The 21,326-nt window shown below is 37.6% G+C and overlaps 1 protein-coding gene across 6 annotated transcripts in view; it reads left to right on the forward strand.

Annotated features, from left to right (window-relative positions):
• The window catches only part of LOC127624076 (NHS-like protein 1), a 135,165-nt gene that overhangs the window by 86,990 nt on the left and 26,849 nt on the right, over positions 1-21,326 (forward strand). For 2 of the 6 annotated variants that reach the window (XM_052098718.1, XM_052098719.1), the window contains exon 1: positions 19,415-19,558. The exons of the other annotated variants lie outside the window; for them this stretch is intronic. In XM_052098718.1, the coding sequence (XP_051954678.1) occupies positions 19,504-19,558 (55 nt within the window). In that variant the 5' untranslated portion in view covers positions 19,415-19,503. Of the gene's footprint in view, positions 1-19,414; positions 19,559-21,326 lie in introns of those variants that run through there. 6 annotated transcript variants of the gene reach the window in all.

Consider the following 21,326-nt stretch of genomic DNA (forward strand, 5'->3'; position numbering starts at 1 on the left):
ACGAGTCCCTGTATATGTCCAGTTCTTTTCAGAATAAGTTAAGCATTGGCTTATATTCCAGTTCCAGCAGCCTGCATTTGCATCATTAGTGAGCTCGTCCTGACCCCAGTGACCATCTCAGTGCAGATACAGCATGATTGACCACTCCGATAACTCCATCAGACCCCCTGCTTAAGGAGGCCAAAGTTATTTCTGGCCGTTACTATTGTTTGTTGGATCCTTAAGCTCAGTAAGGGATTGTGGGTAGCCTTAGTCCCTTGCTGTGAATTGTGAATACAAAAGGCTTCGTCATTACCCTGCCTAACTAACTCTTACATATCGGCCCAGCGGCCTGACAAAGGCACATTGTAAATTGTATAATTCCCTCAGGCATGCATACATATGCCCTGCTGATGGCAGAACTGAGACAAAAGAAATCTTACTGCTTATGTTAACATTCTTTAAAGACAGGTGTTTTATGTTACTCCTTCCTCTTTCCATATCCCTCTTTATCTCCCATTCCTTTTCTTTTAAGTTTCCCTCTTTCTTTTTTCCTCCCACCCCCACCCTCTTCATTCTATGTATTCCTCCCTCATTAAGAATGGGGGGTGGAGCTACTCAACTGTAAATGTCTGTCACTCAGTGTGAGGTCAGTGTCCTATATCTTTGGAGGAGATCTTTCAGTTATTATGGAAGGTCACCCCCTTTTTTCCTTCAATGATAGAGCACCTTAATTATTAGTGGTGCATGCTAAGGCAAGCATCAGACCAGCCCAGTATAAAGTAACAACCTAGCAAAGAACGTGTTTTAATTGTAACATCTGAGATTGTTCTTATGATTCTATGGGGTGGGGTGGGGGGGTAAATTCAGGGTGCATTATGTGACCTTTAATGTAAAATTGTATTTCCGACACTGATAGTAACCACCTATAACACCCTAAGAAACTTAAGCCACATGCTAAAAACGTCTCATAACTCCTAGGCAACCAGCCACAACAAGCATCACTCACATTTCCTTCAGAAATAGTAGAAATCTAGTCCATAGTATACAGTACAGCTGTGGATACTTCAGTGTATCAATATTTGTGACTTTAGATTAATCCTAAAGCTTAAGGTTTTTATTGGACCATTCATCAGAGTCCAGACTTTCCCAGACACATGCACGGCATCTGTAATGAGCCCTCATGAACTTAAGGGAGCATCTTCATGTGGCTCTTTGTATTGCAAGTTGAGTGTGATAGGACGTTGCTGCATGTGAACGCAATGGCTGTTTGTACATGTAAACACCTCACTCTTGCTCCTATTCAGCACTCCAATGCTTCTCCATCATGGTGAGACTGGATCTAATTGAGTCTTTCTGTCTTGTTTGGTTTGGTTTAGGCTCTAATTGGGCCTGCCGTTCCATCATGGCTGGTGTAATTGAGTTTTGGCTGCCAGATTAACCTCTTTAGGGGATTGAGGGTTAAGACTATTTTTATTTAGAGCTGGACATCAGCTGTTTGCAAAGAAAGAGAGTGGTATAGACAGCAGGCGAATGGTTGAGTCTGCTTTAATGGGATAATTTGCCCAAATATGAAAATTCTGACATTTACTCTCCCGCACTTTGTTCTGTGGAACTCAAAAGGAAATATTTGGCAGAATGTCATCCTCAGTCTCCATTGACCTAAATTGCCTAAAATATATTTTTTTCCATACAGTGAATGTAAATTGTGACTGAGGCTAACATTTTGAAAGTCATACATGTTCGGAACAACATGAGGGTAAGTGGTGACAGAATTTTCATTTTTGGGTGAGCTATTCTTGTAAATCCTTTTAAATGCTAGATTAATATGCTCTTTAAGTAGAAGTTTTCATCACGACAAATTGAATTACAGGACTGTTCACAGTCACACTGAAAAAGTTTGTGTGTCCATCCATGCTGTTGTCCATCATAAACATACACTGACTTGACGGATGTATTTGACCATTGTGACCCATCTTGCTGTTTTTTTTTTTTTAGCATCTTGTGCATGAGTGCTGAATTTTTTAGACACTGTACTGCATTTTTTACACTGTATTATAAACTTCAACTTCAACTTTTAAGAACACATCTCATGACACCTGTGTACTTCAGTTTTCATGGCACTTCATCTAGCCTTTGTGGGACGCGTTCGATGTGAACATCCCCTTAGGGATTCTGCAAGGCTTATGGTTCTTAAAAATAGACTTTAAAATGACAAAGTTTTAGAGTGATGGTAGTTATAATTTACTGCTAATGGTAGCAGCAATGGAACAGGTAATTGGAAAAAAAATAGCAACCTCCAATTTGGGACTATTTTGATGATAATCATGATGCAGTTTTTCATAAAAGCATGTTGTTACAGGCATATTTGTGTTGTAATGCTAAAAGAGATGAAGGGCATAAACATACTTTAAAACATATAATTACAATGATAATCATTTTAAAAATAAACAATGACCTCTAGGAAGTTTAACACAAACCTCATACATTTGTGTTTCATAAAACTGTGAATGACATAATTTGATGTTCCACTATATTTTCAGAGTTTGAACATGAACTTTATTACTAGTTGCTGGTGGAATCTCCGAACTGCAAATGTAGGAACTGAATTTAGAGTTTGTGCTGAAAACTCACCTGCTTTTGAAACGTCTTACCCATTACCTAAATTCTCAGGAAAATAGCAAATTGCGCTTTGCACCACTTTATTAACATACATTACACACACAGTTTGCACACATCACCCACAGGTAGTGCATACACTCCCACCCAGGCCCAGTTGCGCTGGCATGAAAATTGTACTTATATTTAGCACTCTCACAAAAATTGGATAAGACGTAGCACACAGTGTGCTCACTGCAAAAAATGATTTTCTAGACAAGTATTTTTGTCTTGTTTTCCTGTCAAATTATCTAAACTTTCTTAAAACATGATTTATTTACTTGTCAAGCAAAATGGGATAAGATATTAAGTCTTGTTTTAAAATAAATCTGACTAAATTTAGTGAACTTTAGACTCAAAACAAGAAAAAAAAAATCTGCCAATGGGGTAAGCAAAATAAACTTAATTTAAAGAGAAAACAAGTTTATTTTGCTTACCGCATTGGCAGATTTCTTTTTCTTACAAAAATAGAGCCCAAAAACAAATTTGGAAACTGATGATTTCTCATTTTCTCTGTTAAAAGTGGTGAAAATTCTTCCTCCATTGATCCATTGTAATGGTTTTAAAAATTGTGAAATGTGTTAAATGAAGCTGAGAGTAATCTTATTGGTAGCTAAACCATGATGAAATATGCCAAATTATCTAATGAATGAACAAGCAACGTGTTTAACTGTGTGGAAAGCTGCAGAATATTTGTGGAATTTTGTGGTTGCAGATTCCATGCAGGCCTAGTTGTAGATCATCTCTGAGCATGGGGATCAGATTCAGAGTGTGAACACTGACAGGCATCACATGTATTTGTTGATTAGTTTCTGAAAGCCTTCTCTCTAAATTAGTTGTGATAAATGACATTAGTGGAAAGGTCAGGAGGGGTTAAAAAGCTGGGACAGGCAACTCTTAACAAATATTAGAGAGAATTTTAAAAGGTTAATTATTCTTTTCAATTTGGATCTATACATATAGTGAATGAGACATACAGTATATATTTTTATTAGAAGCCGTAGATGAATCCTTGTAACCTTGAGGTTTCTTTTGCATCGGCTTGATAAAGTACTTCACTTCACTTTTTTTCTATTCAGATGAAGGTCTGTTTATATTGCAGTGAGCAGCCTCCAATTTGTATGTCACGATTTGAAGGGGTAACACACACAAACACACAAACCTCAGAAACAGGATTTGGACACAGCAGGTGTTTGTGATCTTGACGTGGACAGGTGAATCAACAGCAGATGATCTTTAATTCTTTAAAGATCATTAATTAAGTCTCTTTAACTCTGATAAATAGGTCATTTTAAAGAGTGTACTGGTGTCTGGACTTTTGGGTGGTAGATACATTTTGTGTCCATTGAGTTGTTTTTTATTAACATTATTATTTATTTTAGGCTAAAATGTATACATTTATATAAATGTATAAGGTAAAGTGTAGGCCTAACCTACAGTATATCTTAGGTCCATTAACTGGTCCCCATTTATTTTTCAAAATTGTTTTTTTTTTACACTTTTATCTTTTTAAATGGTCCTTCTGTGTGACAAATACTATAAAAGTACAAATATTCCTTGTCTCTCAACTATGCATGATTATTATAAAAGAATTAGCAATAACAATTGTTTTAGAAGGAGAAAGTCATTCAGCAGGACATGTCAACTTCCCAAAATAATTTAATGTCAACTACCCATTTATATACATTTAACTAGAGGTAGACCGCTATATCAGTTTTAAATGATGAATAGTTGCCGATATCTGCTTTTTGGAACTATCAGTTACAACCGAAATCGATGCCAATATTTTATTCAGTTTTGTATTTCCTCTATGTTGGAACGGTTTGGTTTTACAACACAACAGCAGCCTCTAGAGGTGAAATAAAAACCAATTTTTCTCTACCACCTTGGTTATCTGTATCTGCCAAATGCAATCTACATTTAACATAGACTAATTCAAAGCGACTTACAAGCAACTACATATCCTAGAAACTGAATGTTTTCTACAGGCTTGACCTTGAATAGAGCTTTGATTGTTCTTAAGGAATACATGGAATATGTGGAAATACGAAATATGTGTAATTTCTCATAGGGTTCGATTATTGACCATGAATCTTAATGATTTGCTTCATAATTTCCTCTCTAGCATCTCTCAGCTCTTTGGTTCCTAAGAGAGTTGTGTTCCTGTAATGATGAAGGCTAGAAAGGAGAGAACTACACTCTTCCATCCTTCCTTTTCTCATCCCCGGGATATGGAGAAGCTCCTCAGAGACTTGTTACAAAATAAAAGATGAATGGAGAGAATGTGAATAGAGAGATTTAGAAGAGAGTCACTGTCAGATTGTGAAAGACGTGGCCATTTTCCATCTTCATGTCCCATACATTGTTGCCATTGCAAGCTGTGCTGTTGTGCTGCTTATGCAGTGCACATTTACAAGTGTTCTGATAAGGAATGAGATTGAGCTACAGTGTAAATTGGATGACCTACAAAATAAACTGTTAGGGGACACTGACCGTTTAGTTTGACAATTGGGAATGTGTATACCTGCTGTAACCACTAGATGGCGCCGATCGCTCGAGTACATGAGACAGGGTACTCCCGACACCTCGACCACCAACTGTGTCAGCTTTTATTTATGATTATTAAAGCTTCTAACAGCAGTATATGCTAATAATGAGTTGTCAGGACAGTTCTATACTAATATAAACCATTCCTTTTTTTCCCTAATTAGCTAAATTGTATAATAATTATATATATATATATATATATATATATATATATATATATATATATATATATACAGGGTTGGCAGGTGACTTTTGAAATGTATTCCACTACAGATTATAGAATACGTGCTGTAAAATGTAATTTGTTATGTATTCCGTTAGATTAATCAAGGTCAGTAATGTCACTTGTTTTGACTATAAAAACTCTGCCAGTACAATAAGACAAAATGCACATGTTAAAAATACATTCTCTGAAAAACTTAAATATCTTATGCAGTGATGTTTCTAAAACAATATAAATCAAATTGAATTTGTTTTAAGGATTGTTTTATGTTTTTATAGGAAAACAATACAAAAATTATTATCAAGAATATGATTTTTGCCCTAATATCAAAGGTCTTTCTAGAAATAAATAAATTAGGATCCAACGTGAATTTTCTTGATAAAAAAATATGATCGTTCCTGGTAACATGTGCATGTAAAATGGCTAGAAATAGCATTTTAGCTTAACATAAAGCTGACAATTTACACAAGGTTTATTTCTATTTATTCTGCTCCAAATTTACTTCAAACTTAATTCTCTGTCTGCTCGTATGAATGTGACACATCATAAGAAAGTTTCACCACTGTTCAAATGCACTTTGGATCACATCATGAATATGTATAAATATTTTCCATCTGAAAGGACTAAATATTAAATGAAATAAATGACAATAAAATGCAAAGTAATCTCTTAAGTAATCAAAATACTTTTTGAATGTAACTGTATTCTAAATACCAATGATTTAATTTGTAACTGTTTTGGAATACAGTTACTTTTATTTTGTATTTTAAATACGTAATCCTGTTACATGTATTCCATTACTCCCCAACACTGTATATATATTAACAAATAGAGTGAACCAAAAATTATTTGGATATTTTTGGACACTTAAGTCATACTTAAAAATTTATGAATTCAATGCATTAGAAAATTAGGTCTATATCACAAACAAATGATGCTGGACTTTTTCTCAGAACTTTTCTGAGACATTTTTAAGTCAGTTCCCCTCAAATGTATAGATGTAGTTAATCACATTAACTGTAGACAATCTCCACTATTTTTTACAAACAGAAGTGTCTATTTTGAACAATAAATCTATTGCGTTGTCATTAGAAACATAAACTTATTTTCGTAACATGTTTTATGTGCTTGACTTGTGCTATCTTTCTTGAAAATTAAGCTTCTTTGAGGCTTAAGTGTCCTTTCTCAATTTAATTCCATCTGGGCTTTTTCTCAGCAGCTTTCTGACTGTTTTTATTTTATTTTGTTATTAAAATAAAATATGTTGATCCTGTTAAAGTTAATCCACTGGGGCCTTTAAAATGTAATATTTGATCAGTGAATTACTAGGACTCCTTTGGGAGTCTTCAGAAGGAGAAGCGCGTTATCAAAGCGGTCTTAGGGTCTAAATGTATTAAACTCTCTGTCTCTCTCTCTCTCTCTCTCTCTCTCTGGTACTTCATTATATTGATTGGTCACAAGGGCACAGAAAAAGAGGATAAGGGTTAGTTTTGAGTGCTTTTTAAAGGAGCCCTGCTTCTTTCTTCTTTTGTCTGCATAATTCCAAGAGAGGACAGATTTGTGGAATAGGATTGAGGATATACCGTTTTACATACACCTTAGCTGAATCCATTTAAACTCTGTTTTTCACAATTCCTGACATTTAATCATAGAAAACATACCCTATCTTAGTTAGGACCACTACTTTATTTTAAGAATGTGATATGTGTGAATAATAGTAAAGGACATGAATTATTTCAGCATTTAATTTATTTCATTACATTCCCAGTAGGTCAGAAGTTGACATACACTTTGTTAGCATTGCCTTTAAAGTTGTTTAACTTGGGTCAAACGTTTTAGGTTGCCTTCCACAAACTTCTCACAATAAGTTGCTGGAATTTTGGCCCATTCCTCCAGACAGAACTGGTGTTGCTGAGTCAGGTTTATAGGTCTCCTTGTTCACACACGCTTTTTCAGTTTTGCCCAGAAATGTTCTGTTATCTGTTAAATCTGATTGAGGTCAGGGCTTTGTATTAGCCACTCCAATACCTTGACTTTGTTGTCCTACAGCCATTTTGCCACAACTTTGAAGTTATGCTTGGGGTCATTGTCCATTTGGAAGACCCATTTGCAACCGAGCTTTAACTTCCTGACTGATTTCTTGAGATGTTGCTTCAATATATCCACATCATTTTCCTTCCTCATGATGCCATCTATTTTGTGAAGTGCACAGTCCCTCCTGCAGCAAAGCACCCCCACAACATAATGCTGCCAGCCCCATGGTTGGGATGGTGACTTCGGCTTGCAAGCCTCACCCTTTTTCCTCCAAACATAACGATGGTCATTATGGCCAAATAGTTCCATTTTTGTTTCATCAGACCAGAGGAAATTCCTCCAAAAAGTAAGATCTTTGTCCCCATGTGCACTTACAAACTGTAGTCTTGCTTTTTTATAGTGGTTTTGGATCGTTGGGTTCTTCCTTGCTGAGCAGCCTTTCAGGTTATGTCAATATAGGACTTGTTTTACTGTGGATATAGATACATGTCTACCTGTTTCCTCCAGCATCTTCACAAGGTCCTTTGCTGTGGTTTTGGGATTGAATTGCACTTTTTGCACCAAACTATGCTCATCTCTAGGAGATAGAATGCATCTCATTCCTGAGCAGTATGATGGCTGAGTGGCCCATGGTTTTTATACTTGCGTAATATTGTTTGTACAGATGAACGTTGTACCTTCAGGCATTTGGAAATTGCTACCAAGGATGAACCAGGCTTGTGGAGGTCCACCATATTTTTCTGAGGTCTTGGCTGATTTCTTTTGATTTTCCCATGATGTCAAGCAAAGAGGCGCTGAGTTTAAAGGTAGGCCTTAAAAAAGCTCCACAAGTACACCTTCAATTCAGTACACCACCTATCAGAAGCTAATTGTCTAAAGGATTGGCATCATTTTCTGGAACTTTCAAAACAGCTTATAGACACAGTTAACTTAGTGTATGTAAACGTTTGACCCACTGAAATTGTGATATAGTCAATTAAAAGTGAAACAATCTGTCTCTAAACAATTGTTAGAAAAATTACTCATGTCATGCACAAAGTAGATGTCCTAAAGGACTTGCCAAAACTATTGTTTGCTAACATACAATCTGTGGAGTGGTTAAAAAATATGTTTTAATGACTTCAATCTAAGTGTATGTAGTCTTGTATTTCGTCAGGGTTGGTGAATTAGCACTCTGGATAATGACGGGTAATTAATGAGCACTATGTGTATTAATGTGGGATGAATATCTGCAGCATTTGGCATTACAGCTGTCGTGCATATCTTACCTATTAAAACCTGTTAAATTGTGCCTCATTTTGCACTTCCCCATGCATTAAGTGTCTAAATGGACTGAACAGGATCGCTATTGTTCCTCATTTTCCACTACATAGATATATCTCTATACATGGATGTATATCTAGTGTGTAATAGTGTACAGTATGTATGCTCTGTATCCCTGAGCTTTCGTGTTAATGACAGAAGGGATAGATTGAAGTCCCATTGGTAGATCCAGGCATCATCACATTCTGTCTCATATCTCCTCCAAGGGGATGACGTTCCCATGGAGTGCTGATTAAAGCGATGTTGCAGATCTCTCACATGATTGCATTTGTCTGCCATTGTAATATTACACATTTCCTTCCACCTTTTGTTCACTTTTTCTTTTTGTGTGTGTGTGTGTGCAAATTTTAATATGTTTTCAGTGCCAGAGGTCTGTTGATGCAGGCTCAACTTATTAGAAATGGGTCACAATGGTTGACTAGACATCCCATAGACAATTAGTTAGTTAGGTTGACTTTATCTAGATTTTCTTTTTTTTTTTTTTTTAAGTTTTTATCTTTTTAGTAGTGAAACTTCAATTAGAGTGGTCAAGTTACAGTGTGCCGTGCTTTAGGTCATTGTTTAGTTGAGTCTTTGGTGTTGGACAACTTTGGCTGTTGCGTCGTGTCTCATGCAGGGATTTTTTAGCATCCCACCACAAGCATTGTTTTTTTAAGATGCTTTGTCAAGTAAAAAATAGTCCACCATTTAAAAATGTGTTCCGTCACTCTATTCTTTCCATTCCTTTCCACTCCGTCTATCTGTTTTCGAATGCAAGGATGCATTTTATTTAAACTCCCACAAACAGGCTCTGTCACATTACATATGCATTGCGAAATTCCTCTGGAAATGAAGCATTTGTGAACCCGAAAAAACACATGGCCAAGCAGCATATTTTTTTATGCTGCTCTCTGTACTATTGGAGAGTGCAGTTATAAAGAAACTCCTCTCTAAAATGATATCCTGGTTCATTGTTAATATGTCTAAAGCTCAGCCTGATCTCGTTAATATGCCTAGCTATTTTTACGTTAATATTTGTAATATTTAACCGTACATGTTTGTACGTTTGGATAGACACTAAAACGTACAATATGGATGTTTAGAAGCATCTAAAACGTACAAATTTTTACGTATTTACAGCTTTAGAAATGTAAAACATTGACGAATCCATTACAACTATATTTTAATACACTAATCAATTCTAAATATATTTCTACTGTTTTATTGATATTTTAGATCCTTTAACCCTACCCTAACTTCTATACATAACCACATTTCAACCATATAAAAACATGTAACAAAATCAATGTACAGTAGCAATCATTTTTGTTACAATATATTAATTTATACATATTCTACAGCCGCTAATCCCACACCTTCTCCTAAACCTAACCATGACCATTTATTAATCATATAAAACATGTAACAGGCAGATACATTTAATCACAATAATTTATTCAGACAAACTGCAAAATTCAGTTCAAAATTAGTCCAAAGGGCAATGCGCTGCATCCAATGTGCATCGCAGAATGTCGCAAACAGTCACGAGACACTTGAGAGCCAATGAGCATTCAACATCACTGCCATAAAACTGCTGTTCGTAATGCTTGAGGCGGCAAATTTTTAAAATGTGGGTTGACGGTTACAGCGAGCGCGATGGTACTGCAGCGGATGGAGATGGAGATCATTGAATAAAAGGCTTGAATTTGAGTCTGTTCTTCACAGAAAGCAGTCTGAAGTCTGAGTAGAGCTAACAATTAATTTGATTATTGTTTTATGGTGCTTTTTGTGTTTTTTTTTATTTAATTAAATGCTTAATAAATTATTAAAATTACGTTTTTATTCATGGGTGCCTTGCGCCCCGTCTTTCGGTGGGTCATCCCCGCCTTCCTCGTCCTGGGAAGAGAGAGGAGGGCAAAAACAACAACAAAAACAAAATAGGTGAGGGAAAGGCCAACACGGACCCGGGGAGTCCGTGACGGGGAGTCACTTGCCTACTCCCCTCGTGGATGGCAGTTTTCTCGACCCCTCCGCATTTCAGGGGGATGGCAGTGCACTCCTCCGCCCCTGGCAGCGGTTTGTTCAGACGGTCGGGGAGTCCAGTCCCCACTCGCCTCGCGGATGGCGGCCGTTCTCCGCATCCGGGCGGTCGGGCTACTCCGTCCCCCGGCGGATGGCAGCGGCACTCCCCTGGGTGGACGGCAGTGTTTAGGACTCTGCGACGGCTATCCCTCCTCCTTCCTGGGTTTCGGCACCAGTGTAAAGGGATATAAGGGAAAGGAGGAGGCGAGAACCGGCTTGGCAATATAAATAATAGTTTAATAATAAACTGAATAAAAAAACACACAAACATAAACCCACAGAGCAGCTGCCTGTCATTCTCTCTTGAACTGTCATCACCGGCCGCCTTTATCCCTCGTGCGCCCCTATCAGGCTGATTGGGGACCGGGCGTGTGTTCTTCCACTCTACAAAGACATAGTCAAATAGTCATTCAGACAACCCACATCCCTATCCTATGTCTACTCATTGGTTTGTCTTTATGAAATCTTTGGACTGTCCTGATTTGACCAGAAACTGTTGATGTTTGGACTCTGGTCGCAGAGAGCAGACTGGGGTTGACACTGTGACTTAATCATGCACCAATTCTTTCCATGGAGCACCGGTTCCTGTCTATAGTTGAAAATATGGGTCAGTTTGCTCTGGTTGCACACTGGAATCAGACCTATTTATCCCCTGTCCCAAGAGTTCTCCCCCATAATGATTGTGAGCTCAATAGAAAATCCCGCTGGATGCTGACAGACTCTGTGAATATCTCCTAATCAGGCATATAATTCCTGTAGCTCATAGATTGCATTTGACACTCTTCGATTTGGTGTCATCCTTTTTGGGGTCACTGTTGATTGGCTGAGCAACACTTGCTGGATTGGATTATTAGTAGTACTGTTTAACACACAAACACATGCCATGTCATCTCAGGGACAGGCTAGTGGACTCACCTACAGACTAATTAACCTTCCTCTCACTTGCTTTCATGTAGACTGTACCTTCACCGAACCCTTAACCTGATACTCCAGTAAACTATTGCTCCTAATTAAAGTGGTTTTCAGAGTAGCTGTTAAACCCAGAATGCATAATTGACTCCAGGTACTGTCAAAAGCATAATATGCAGTGGAAGTGACATAAATTACATTTCAGTGTTTATAATAAGTGTTTTTTTTATTATAAAAAGCTAGTTAGTTAATTGTGCAATTAGTACAGTTTTAATACTCAGTGTGAATAATACAATTAATAATGTGACCTCCTACTATAAAATTGAGGTCACAACCAGCTAGGCAATCTTTGAATATACTTCTGTCTTAAAGAGTAGCCTTGGTATTTCATGGTATTAATATATGTACAGTATAATATTTTCATTGGGAAATACAAGCAAATGTCATTTTGTACATTTAGAGATGCTTTTTTTATTATTTATTTTGATCTTAGCCATAAATATAAACAGGAGTAGACATGGCACATGTCTTGCTCCCACCAATTTAATGAGCTACATTAGAGTATTACTCTTTCATGAGACAACCTCACAACCATGGAAATATTATACTGACATAATATTCATATTACCTTTTACAGCCAGCATGGGCACCTATTGCCTTTAATGCACAAAGAGCTTCAGACAAAGACTGCTGCCAATTCCTCCAACAGTGAGATTTGTCCTGTCGCTCAAATCCATATTCTAGTAGATTTACAGCTAGACGGTGCATGTGTCCTAAGATACCCCAATGTAAGTATGTGTGTGAGTTTCACTTGTTTCCATTCTTCATACATTCTACCTAATCTGATTGACTTTGTGCTTTGGGGAAATGGAAAGCTTTGTATCAGCTGATGTGGTGCCATGAGACCAGTGCTCAAACTGAAGGTTTTCCTCAATATCTCACTCTTTCTAATGGCTCCCTTCGGAAGGCTGCTGTACATGGAATCCACAGACAGAGACACAAATACAAAAACTTGTCACACATGTTAAATGTGTGAGACAATATGATTACATTTTTTACCTTTTATATGACCTCATGGCTTATTATGGAGTGCAGTTTTTCCACAACAGGAAGGGAATATTTCTGGTCTGTTTTCCCAGAAGAGAAATAATGGCATACGAATGGCCTCAAAGCTAAAAGATATGGACACAACTCCAATGTAATGGAATAGAAACAGACAAGCACAAATTACTTTAAGGCAGCCTTTAAATCTTGTCCGAACAAAACCACCTTAGTGGCCAAACAAACGGCAATAACGGCTCAATTCCTCTGAGAGAAAGTCACTGAAAAGACTTTGTGTGTGAGAGGGACACATTAACAGCTACCCTCCTGGTGCCCTGTAGAAAAGACAACTAGCTGGGCATTGCATGCCTGTTTATAATCACAAAACAGACTGTCTTTGGCCTTATTTATAGTCAACCTGGGTGGTTGTTCTCATTTAATCAAGAAAGCAGATACAGAAGCAAATTTGTCAGTTCCTGGAGTGTAGAAACAGGTGGGACATACTAAAGCGATATCTTAATCACCTAAACAATAATAGGCTTACATTGGTTATTTTGTTACCAAGTTTCTCCTATTGCAGCTTAATGTGCAGAGAGAATGGCAAGTATGCCTTTTGTATGCTGATTTACCAGAAGTTTTAAAGAAATAGTTCATTCAAAAATGGAAATTTGTTTGGCTAAACAAGGTGGACAGAGGGAGCATTTGGGAGATTAAGGCTGCATCTGCATTAATCTCAATACATTTGAAAACTGTGTTTTCAAAATGCTCTGTCCACACTGTAATTTTCAAGCATGTTTCAAAAGTTTCTCATCCACACTTAAATCCACTTATTGCCATGCGAAAAATCGCCGTTTCATGTACGGTCTGAAACGCAATTGGCCTTGTGTTCCGTTGCCAGACACCAATTCCGAGTAAACTTTCCGTTGCCTTTGATATCGGTCAGCCGATATTATCGGCTGATATTAGCCTTTCGCCGATATATCGGTATCAGCGTTTATTTTACAGATATGTGCAGATATGTAAACTTTTTTTCAGAACATATAATGCAGAAAACAATGCATTAGAATTGTGGTCATAACGGGCTAGTTAAGTGGTGCAGAGTTCAGCGTTGTCTTCGCAGTAAGTTGCTAACTAGTTTGTGAAATACATACTGAAAAGTTAATAAAAAATGACCCCATCATTTTCCCATTTCAATATAACTAAAATAATGTTAACCCTGTCCCTGACAACCATGTCTCTCATGTCTGTTTACTGTTAGCCAGCTATAGTTTGTCAGTTCAGTAAGTAATGTAGCATATTGAAAGGTAAGCATCAGAGCATTTTTTGCAGCTCATCAGACAACGGTGCGGTGGTGGATTGTGTCTGTTGAGTGTTGATTTCATGCTACGCTGTTACCTAGTTGGTGAGACGCAATGCTGGTCCATTTGTACTCTCCTTGATAACGAGCTTATAGCTAACTAGCTAACCACATAGCTACTTTCATTGCTTGTCAGCTTAGTGGAAGCTAATGTGTAAACATGTATTCACCAAACCATTTTGTTAAGGATTCATAGTTTGGTACCCCCTTCAACCGAACAGATCCAGTCGTTGCATTAATACAATGTAATATTTAGAAGTCTGGTTTTCCACAATTGAAAGTTTCCCTTGAACTTGTATAGCAGAATACGGTGTAACACCACTGCCGCTGTTTATCTCTTGACTCGGCAGGTGTGAATGCTTCTTGTTTTACAAATTGCCAATATTTGACTGGCAGTATTAAAATAGACAGCATTTGACTGATACTGAACAGTATTACTGATTTTTATTTAGCTATTTATTTTATTTGTATTTATTCTTTATTTTAATGGTCAGCATTTGACTGATACAAACGTACAGTACTGATGTTTATTTAGCTATTTTTATTTATTCTTTATTTTAATGGTCAGCATTTGACTGATACTAAACAGTACTGATGTTTTTTTAGCTATTTATTATATTTGTATTTATTCTTTATTTTCTCAGTGTTAAATTCTAGAATTTGTTGACAATGTATAATAATTATGTCAAATATTCTTATATAAAATCGGTATCGTATCGGTTTCAAAAATCCCATATCAGTTGGTGGCGTAGTGGCTAAAGCACAGGGCTGTTAATCAGAAGGTTGCTGAAGGTCGCTGGTTCGAACCCCATGGCCACCACCATTGTGCCCTTGAGCAAGGCACTTAACTCCAGGTTGCTCCGGGGGGATTGTCCCTGTAATAAGTGCACTGTAAGTCGCTTTGGATAAAAGCGTCTGCCAAATGCATAAATGTAAATGAATGTAGTGTGAATGTTGTACAAAGTAATAACACAATCAAAGTGAATATCAGGCACAACAGCACTGCTATAACATGTGCCGCCATTTTGATTGTTTTGGTTGAATGAATCACATTACTGCATCACATGACAACAAAGTCATGTGATGTTTTCGGATACAGCGTTTTCCAAAAGCTCAGTTTTCGCTAACAAAAACACCGTCTCAGTGTGGACAGAAGGGCAAAACGTAGAGAAAAAGATACATTTTAAAAGAAAACATATTAGTGTAGAAATGGCATTATTGCTGAAAACTTGCTCCCTAATATTTCCCCTTTGAATTGTGTTTTCTTGCATCTCTCTTTCATGTTCGACTTTTCTGTGTTCTCACCAAGGTGTGGCTTTCTAAACGACTCCACTTCAAAGTAACTTATTTCTCTTTTCGTCATCTCTGGTTTCCCTCAATCAAAACTTGATTCATCTGGAGAGAGCGCACTGATGGTAAAAGTTCTCCTCCCTCGATAAAGGTTGTATGCTATGTCTGCTGTATTCAATCTAGCTAGAGCCATTGGAGGTTCTCATTGGCAATACAAAAGCGGCGAATGCCTTCACTGGGAGGCCCAAGCCTATTATTCAACACAATGCTCGACCTTTTATATTCGCATACACACTCAGACATGGTATGGACAGACATTGCTTGAGACTCCTTTTCAGGACAACACAATGCAACACAACTCCTGCACGGACACAGACCGCTCTAAACCATATTACTTCAGGAAACTTCATGCAAGATTGGTGCTGTGCCAAAAACTCAAGTAGTCTGTCTGGATGTTTTCTGTCCCTCCTAGAAGCCTATTCCTTTTTAACAAGCCTTATCTGCAAATCAAGCTAAATGCTAATAAGCTCGGGCCTTCCTTTAAAAAGGCAATGTTTGTTTTTATGCAGATTTTTCTTGTCATCTGTGGTTGTTGAATGTTGATAAGTGTTTTGCAGCTACTGTACCTAATAGTGAGGGATGGAGTGATTTGTTATGGGTAAACACAAAGTGTTTGGGGTCTTAAGGATTGGCAGAATTTAATGGAGGGAGAGCAAAGAATACTGTGTGTGTCAGTGGTTTATCTGCACTTACAAAAGATTCGCCCTGACTCATGTTGATGATCACATCAGCTCCACACCAGGCCTCCACTGTGACTGACCCCTGATTTTATAGTCTTCATAGTCATGTCTTGTCTTTCTTCTTCAGTTAATTTTTTATTCAATTTAGTGCGGTCTATTATAACAGTGGTCCCAAACTGGATGCCGCCAGGACTGGCTAGGGGTGCCACAAAATTATGTTCAGTTTAATATTCTAATAGCCATCAGTTTAAAGTACCGGCAGTACTGAGTACTGACTCAACTCTGTAACCGCCAGTCTACAGCCGGAAGCTTTTTAAATGCTTACACACACATGTGTGAGTGCTCGTTTCACATAGTGAATGAAGCTGCACAACAAAAAGGATGTTAAGTAAAATAACAATTGTGGAAATAGAAGAAACAAAAAAATGCCGATTTAAAATACAGTAAAATGAAATAGTTGTTAAGAAAGTATCAATTAACAAATTGAACTAAAGATGAAAAATAAGACTTCAACTGAGTGTATACCTTAGTGCAGATTGAAAATGCAGAATATTTGTTTAAGTGGTTATAGAATAGCAAAGACAGCTGTGCTTATGCAGTATTTTGTGAGAGTTGACCTCAGTACACTGAATAAACACACCCAGAACAGGTTCAGTGCTGGCTGGAGGTCTATCAGATCTGTCACATTCTCTCTCTCTCTCTCTCTCTCTCTCTCTCTCTCCTCTCTCTCTCTCTCTCTCTCTCTCTCTCTCTTTCGAGGATAAAAGAGACTAGTGCTTTTAAGTGCAGAACAACAGGAAAGCAAGAGAGGGGAAAATCAATGAGGATTATTTTAAAAGTCATCAAAAGCAGTGGCAACAGAGTGAATGAGAAATGTGGGAGGAAAGAGGTTCAGGAGAGGAAAGTTGGAATAGAGAAAGTCCAGAGATAAAACTGAATAGCATGAGTAAACAGTGAATCCAAACGTCTCCATAGAATTTCATGAATAGAATTCTGCCACTAATGAGAGTTATTATTGCTAATGGCACTCAAGTTAGTTACACATATTCATTATTGTTGTAAACATAACATATTTCATTTTTGTTAAAGAATGGAGACATGGGCTGACATATTGTACACATGCATGAATACACACATATACAGACACAGACAGTGATAATGTCTGAAATGGCTGTAATCCTGCAGTGACAGACAGATATGTTGTCCTGTCTGTCAAGTGAGAACTGAACAACAGCATGTTAATTACTGCGGCCCACACAAGCATGCATAATCCTAATACTGTACTCGTGCCAGACAGCATGGAATACATGCACACAGGAAAACATTGATTCTGTAACACACACACACACACACACACACACACACACACACACACACACACACACACACACACACAAGTGCACAGAGAAAAGGTTTGAGATATAGAGGAAGAGGGTGGATTTGGGGCTTACTAAGAGAAAAGCCTCACTGTTAGAATTTGGCAGTGAGTAAATGTGAGTGGCACACGCGCGCATACACACTTATCTCTCTGTTTTATTTACATTAACAAAATGAAATGAAAACATTTTCATTAACAAAAATAAGTCTAACATAACTGGAAAAACTGAAACTTAACTGAAATACATTTTCATGTCTCTAAAACTGTAAAAATAAAATGAAATAAGAATTACCATAAATTAATTGAAGTTTTTGATATACAGTATATTATTCAATAGGAAACCTTTAAAACCTGCCTTCATTAAACATGAAAATGCTACTAGATAGCTATAACACTAGACGGCTCTGAGAAAATGAACAACATTAAATATATTTTAATAATTGACCTAATACTCAGGTATGGAGTGAAAACTACTGAAAATAAATGGAAAATGAAAAATAAGACACAATAACACTGTTCTTGGCTACGCACGCTCATTACTTAGAAACAAATAAACATATTATTTTGTAGTAAATCATAAATCGTTAGATTTGTGTGTTTGGGTTGCAAAGGGGATGATAGGGATGATGGGGGGTGGTCAGTGCATTACCTCCTTTAGTTCTGTAATCATTTGCAACCCCATTCAGGTCCAACTTCACCCACCCATCATGCCCCCTTCCATTCACACCCTTCTACACCCCCTCAAAATGAAAAGAAACAGGTCATGGTGTGCATGTGTACGCGCATGTAGACAATAGGCAGATTGTGTGTGTGTGTGTGTGTGTGTGTGTGTGTGTGTGTGTGTCCAATGATCTAGATTTAGTGGCTGTGTGCTAACACGGCTTATCAGTGGGAGACCAACTCCTTCTGTCATCTAGCGAAGAATGAGATGGATACACACATATGTGAATTCTGAGCACATGCACTGCATTATAGTCCAAAGATGAGGAAAGAGAGGAAAATTGTGTTGCTCTTTCATTGTTTAGGAGACATTTATGGAGTTCTCAGCTATGTTTTAAGTATCAACTTTGTCTCAGATGTTTCTCCTTTGGTGAAATGCAAGTAGGCACAAATTACACAAATATTCAGATTTAAAATAAATAAAAGTGACTTCAATCTTTGATATTTGGCTACATATTTGATTATTGCCATACAGTAAGAGTATAGTGCTATAAAATGTATGAGGCGAACAGAGAAGAATCTTTGAGTTAATATTGAAATCTCTTTTGATTGCTGACTTTCAGATTTAGGATTGTTCAGACATCTTCTGACATATTCTCTAGAAAATCTTTTGAGAATAATTGAGAATACTGGGGTCTTTTTCTCTGGAGAAAATTCTGAGGAGAAGGAGTCTTCATCAAAAGCCTTAATTTGCTCCCAATTTGATTTCAATTCTGTCTGGGAGAAACAATTGACATATTAAAGAGATTTCACTTGTGATTTATATTTCCTATGGTGTTTCAGATATATTAGAGTAGAGGGCAGGGCGTATGCTTCAGATAAGCAGCATACAACCAGAGAGAGAGAGAGAGAGAGAGAGAGAGAGAGAGAGAGGAAAACAAGTGAAAGGAGAGCTCCTTGGTAACCGAAGCTCAGACGAATTGAGGGGCATCTACTACACCCCTCCCTCTGAGCCCCAGGGAGTGTCTGTTAGCATGTGTGTGTGTAAGGGAGGAGGGGGTGTTTCCCAGGGTTGGACTGAGGGTGTGTGTGTGTGTGTGTGTGTGTGTGTGTGTGTGTGTGTGTGTGTGTGTCGGTAGGAGGGGCTCATTGTGAAGCCGATTGATTTGATGGGTAGAGGCACACACCGACTTGTTGACGAGAGGACGCTGCTTTTCGACACACAAAACTTGTCCAGCGCTCCCATAGACTGGGAGGCCGTGACAGATCTACACAGTGTCCACCTGCAACACACACTGGAATAATGGTGTTCATCGGGACTTCTCTCAAGTCTGTCATTAAATACTTCAAACGGAAGGGTAAGAACTATATATGCAATACTTTTGCCATGTTTGATAAGAGTGATTTTGTTCTTTTTTTTGTTTTGTTAACTTGTTGGAGTACCCTGTTGAAAAGAACAGCATAGCGGTTCACCAGCATTGTGTTTTGGATGCTGGTGTGGTGGTGTCCCCACCAGCCTTCTTAACTAACTTAACCAGCAAACCTTATTAACTCAACCTGCTTCAGCAGAAAGACCATGCTGAAAAACAACATGGATATGCTGGTCCACCAGCTAGGCAAACACTAACAAGCAAAAACCTGCCGTATCCTGCAGGATGGTCCTGCACTTTATTGATCTACCAGCTAGTGATTGATTTTAAGGAGGTTGATCCTTTGTGGAATTTCAATGGCTGTATTTGTCTTTGAGATCTCAAATTGTCTCTGACAGGTCAGTGCTTTGATTGTCAGGTTCTTAAGTTTACATTGTACATATAAAGCTGTAAACCTCTAAATCTTAACTGGACAGACAAGTCGTTACCTGTACATTCTAATAAACAAGCCTGCTAGCACCTTGCTTATGATGGCCAGAGAATGACATCTGTGGTTGTGTGTGCAGCTTTTTATATTGACTCTGGTTTCAAATATCAACACAGACCCACAGTATCTGAAAGACACTTTCAAATTAATGAATGTATTGTATATGATTTGCACTTGAACCTGCAAATAATAATAATAAAAAGCTTTAGTTCATTAATCATAAATATTAAGTTTAATGGCAATCCATAAAAATAACATATAAAGCACAAATTGTGTTTTAATTGTCATCAATGATAATTGATCGTCTGAGCTGAGATTGGGTCTGTGGGTGCGTCCATCCGCCATTACTGCACATGGTGGATGGGAAGTGTGTGCAGTAGTGTGTGTGTGTGTGTGTGAGTGCGAGCATGGTCCAGGGGGATTATGGGAGTTTTGAATAGGCTGATTCTGAGTGCTGAGCTCAGGCTGATGTGGAGATTGATATTGGGCACAATGCAGGTTTTTGTCCTGGTTCCTACTGCCTGTTCCCCTCACTACACAAGAGCAGGTCCCTCTTTCAAACACATAGGCCTACACTGATGTATAATGGGCAGTCTGAGTCTGAGTGTGAGTGTGTATTACCCATTCTACAATCATCTATATTTATTATAGGCACTTCAGAGGGATCTCTCTCTCTCTCTTATCCCACCCTCTAATATTTAGGATCTTTTATGTAAATGGTCCCATCAACTGAAGTAGCATATGTGTTTCTGAGAAAGTGAGTGTGTGTTTTGGCTCTCGGAGTGTGTCTATCAGTAGGTTTACATGCACTATAAAGGTTTTTTTGCATTCAGACTAAAACAATTATTCGCCTTTTTTAAAATGTCATGTAAACTTTTATTCAGACTGAATTTGTACCTGTCCAATTATGCGTCATGTGTACTTGAACAGAATCTATATTTATTTATTTATTTTTCTTCACATTTTAGAATAATTGTAAAGTCATCAAAACTGTGGAATAACATAAATGGAAATATGGGAATTGTGTTATGACTAAACAAAATCAGAAATAAATCAAAACTGTGATATATTTTAGCATCTTCAAAGTAGTCACCCTTTGCCTACTGTACTCATGACATTTTCTCAATCAACTTCTAGAGGTATCACCCTAGGATGATTTTTAAACAGTATTGAAGGAGTTCCCATCTATATGTATACTTATTGGCTGCTTTTCTTTATTATTTGGTCAATTTCAAAAACTTAGTTTTTATTATACCATTTTAGTTTTAT

Source organism: Xyrauchen texanus, chromosome 30 (assembly GCF_025860055.1).
Source record: "Xyrauchen texanus isolate HMW12.3.18 chromosome 30, RBS_HiC_50CHRs, whole genome shotgun sequence".
Taxonomy (NCBI): domain Eukaryota; kingdom Metazoa; phylum Chordata; class Actinopteri; order Cypriniformes; family Catostomidae; genus Xyrauchen; species Xyrauchen texanus.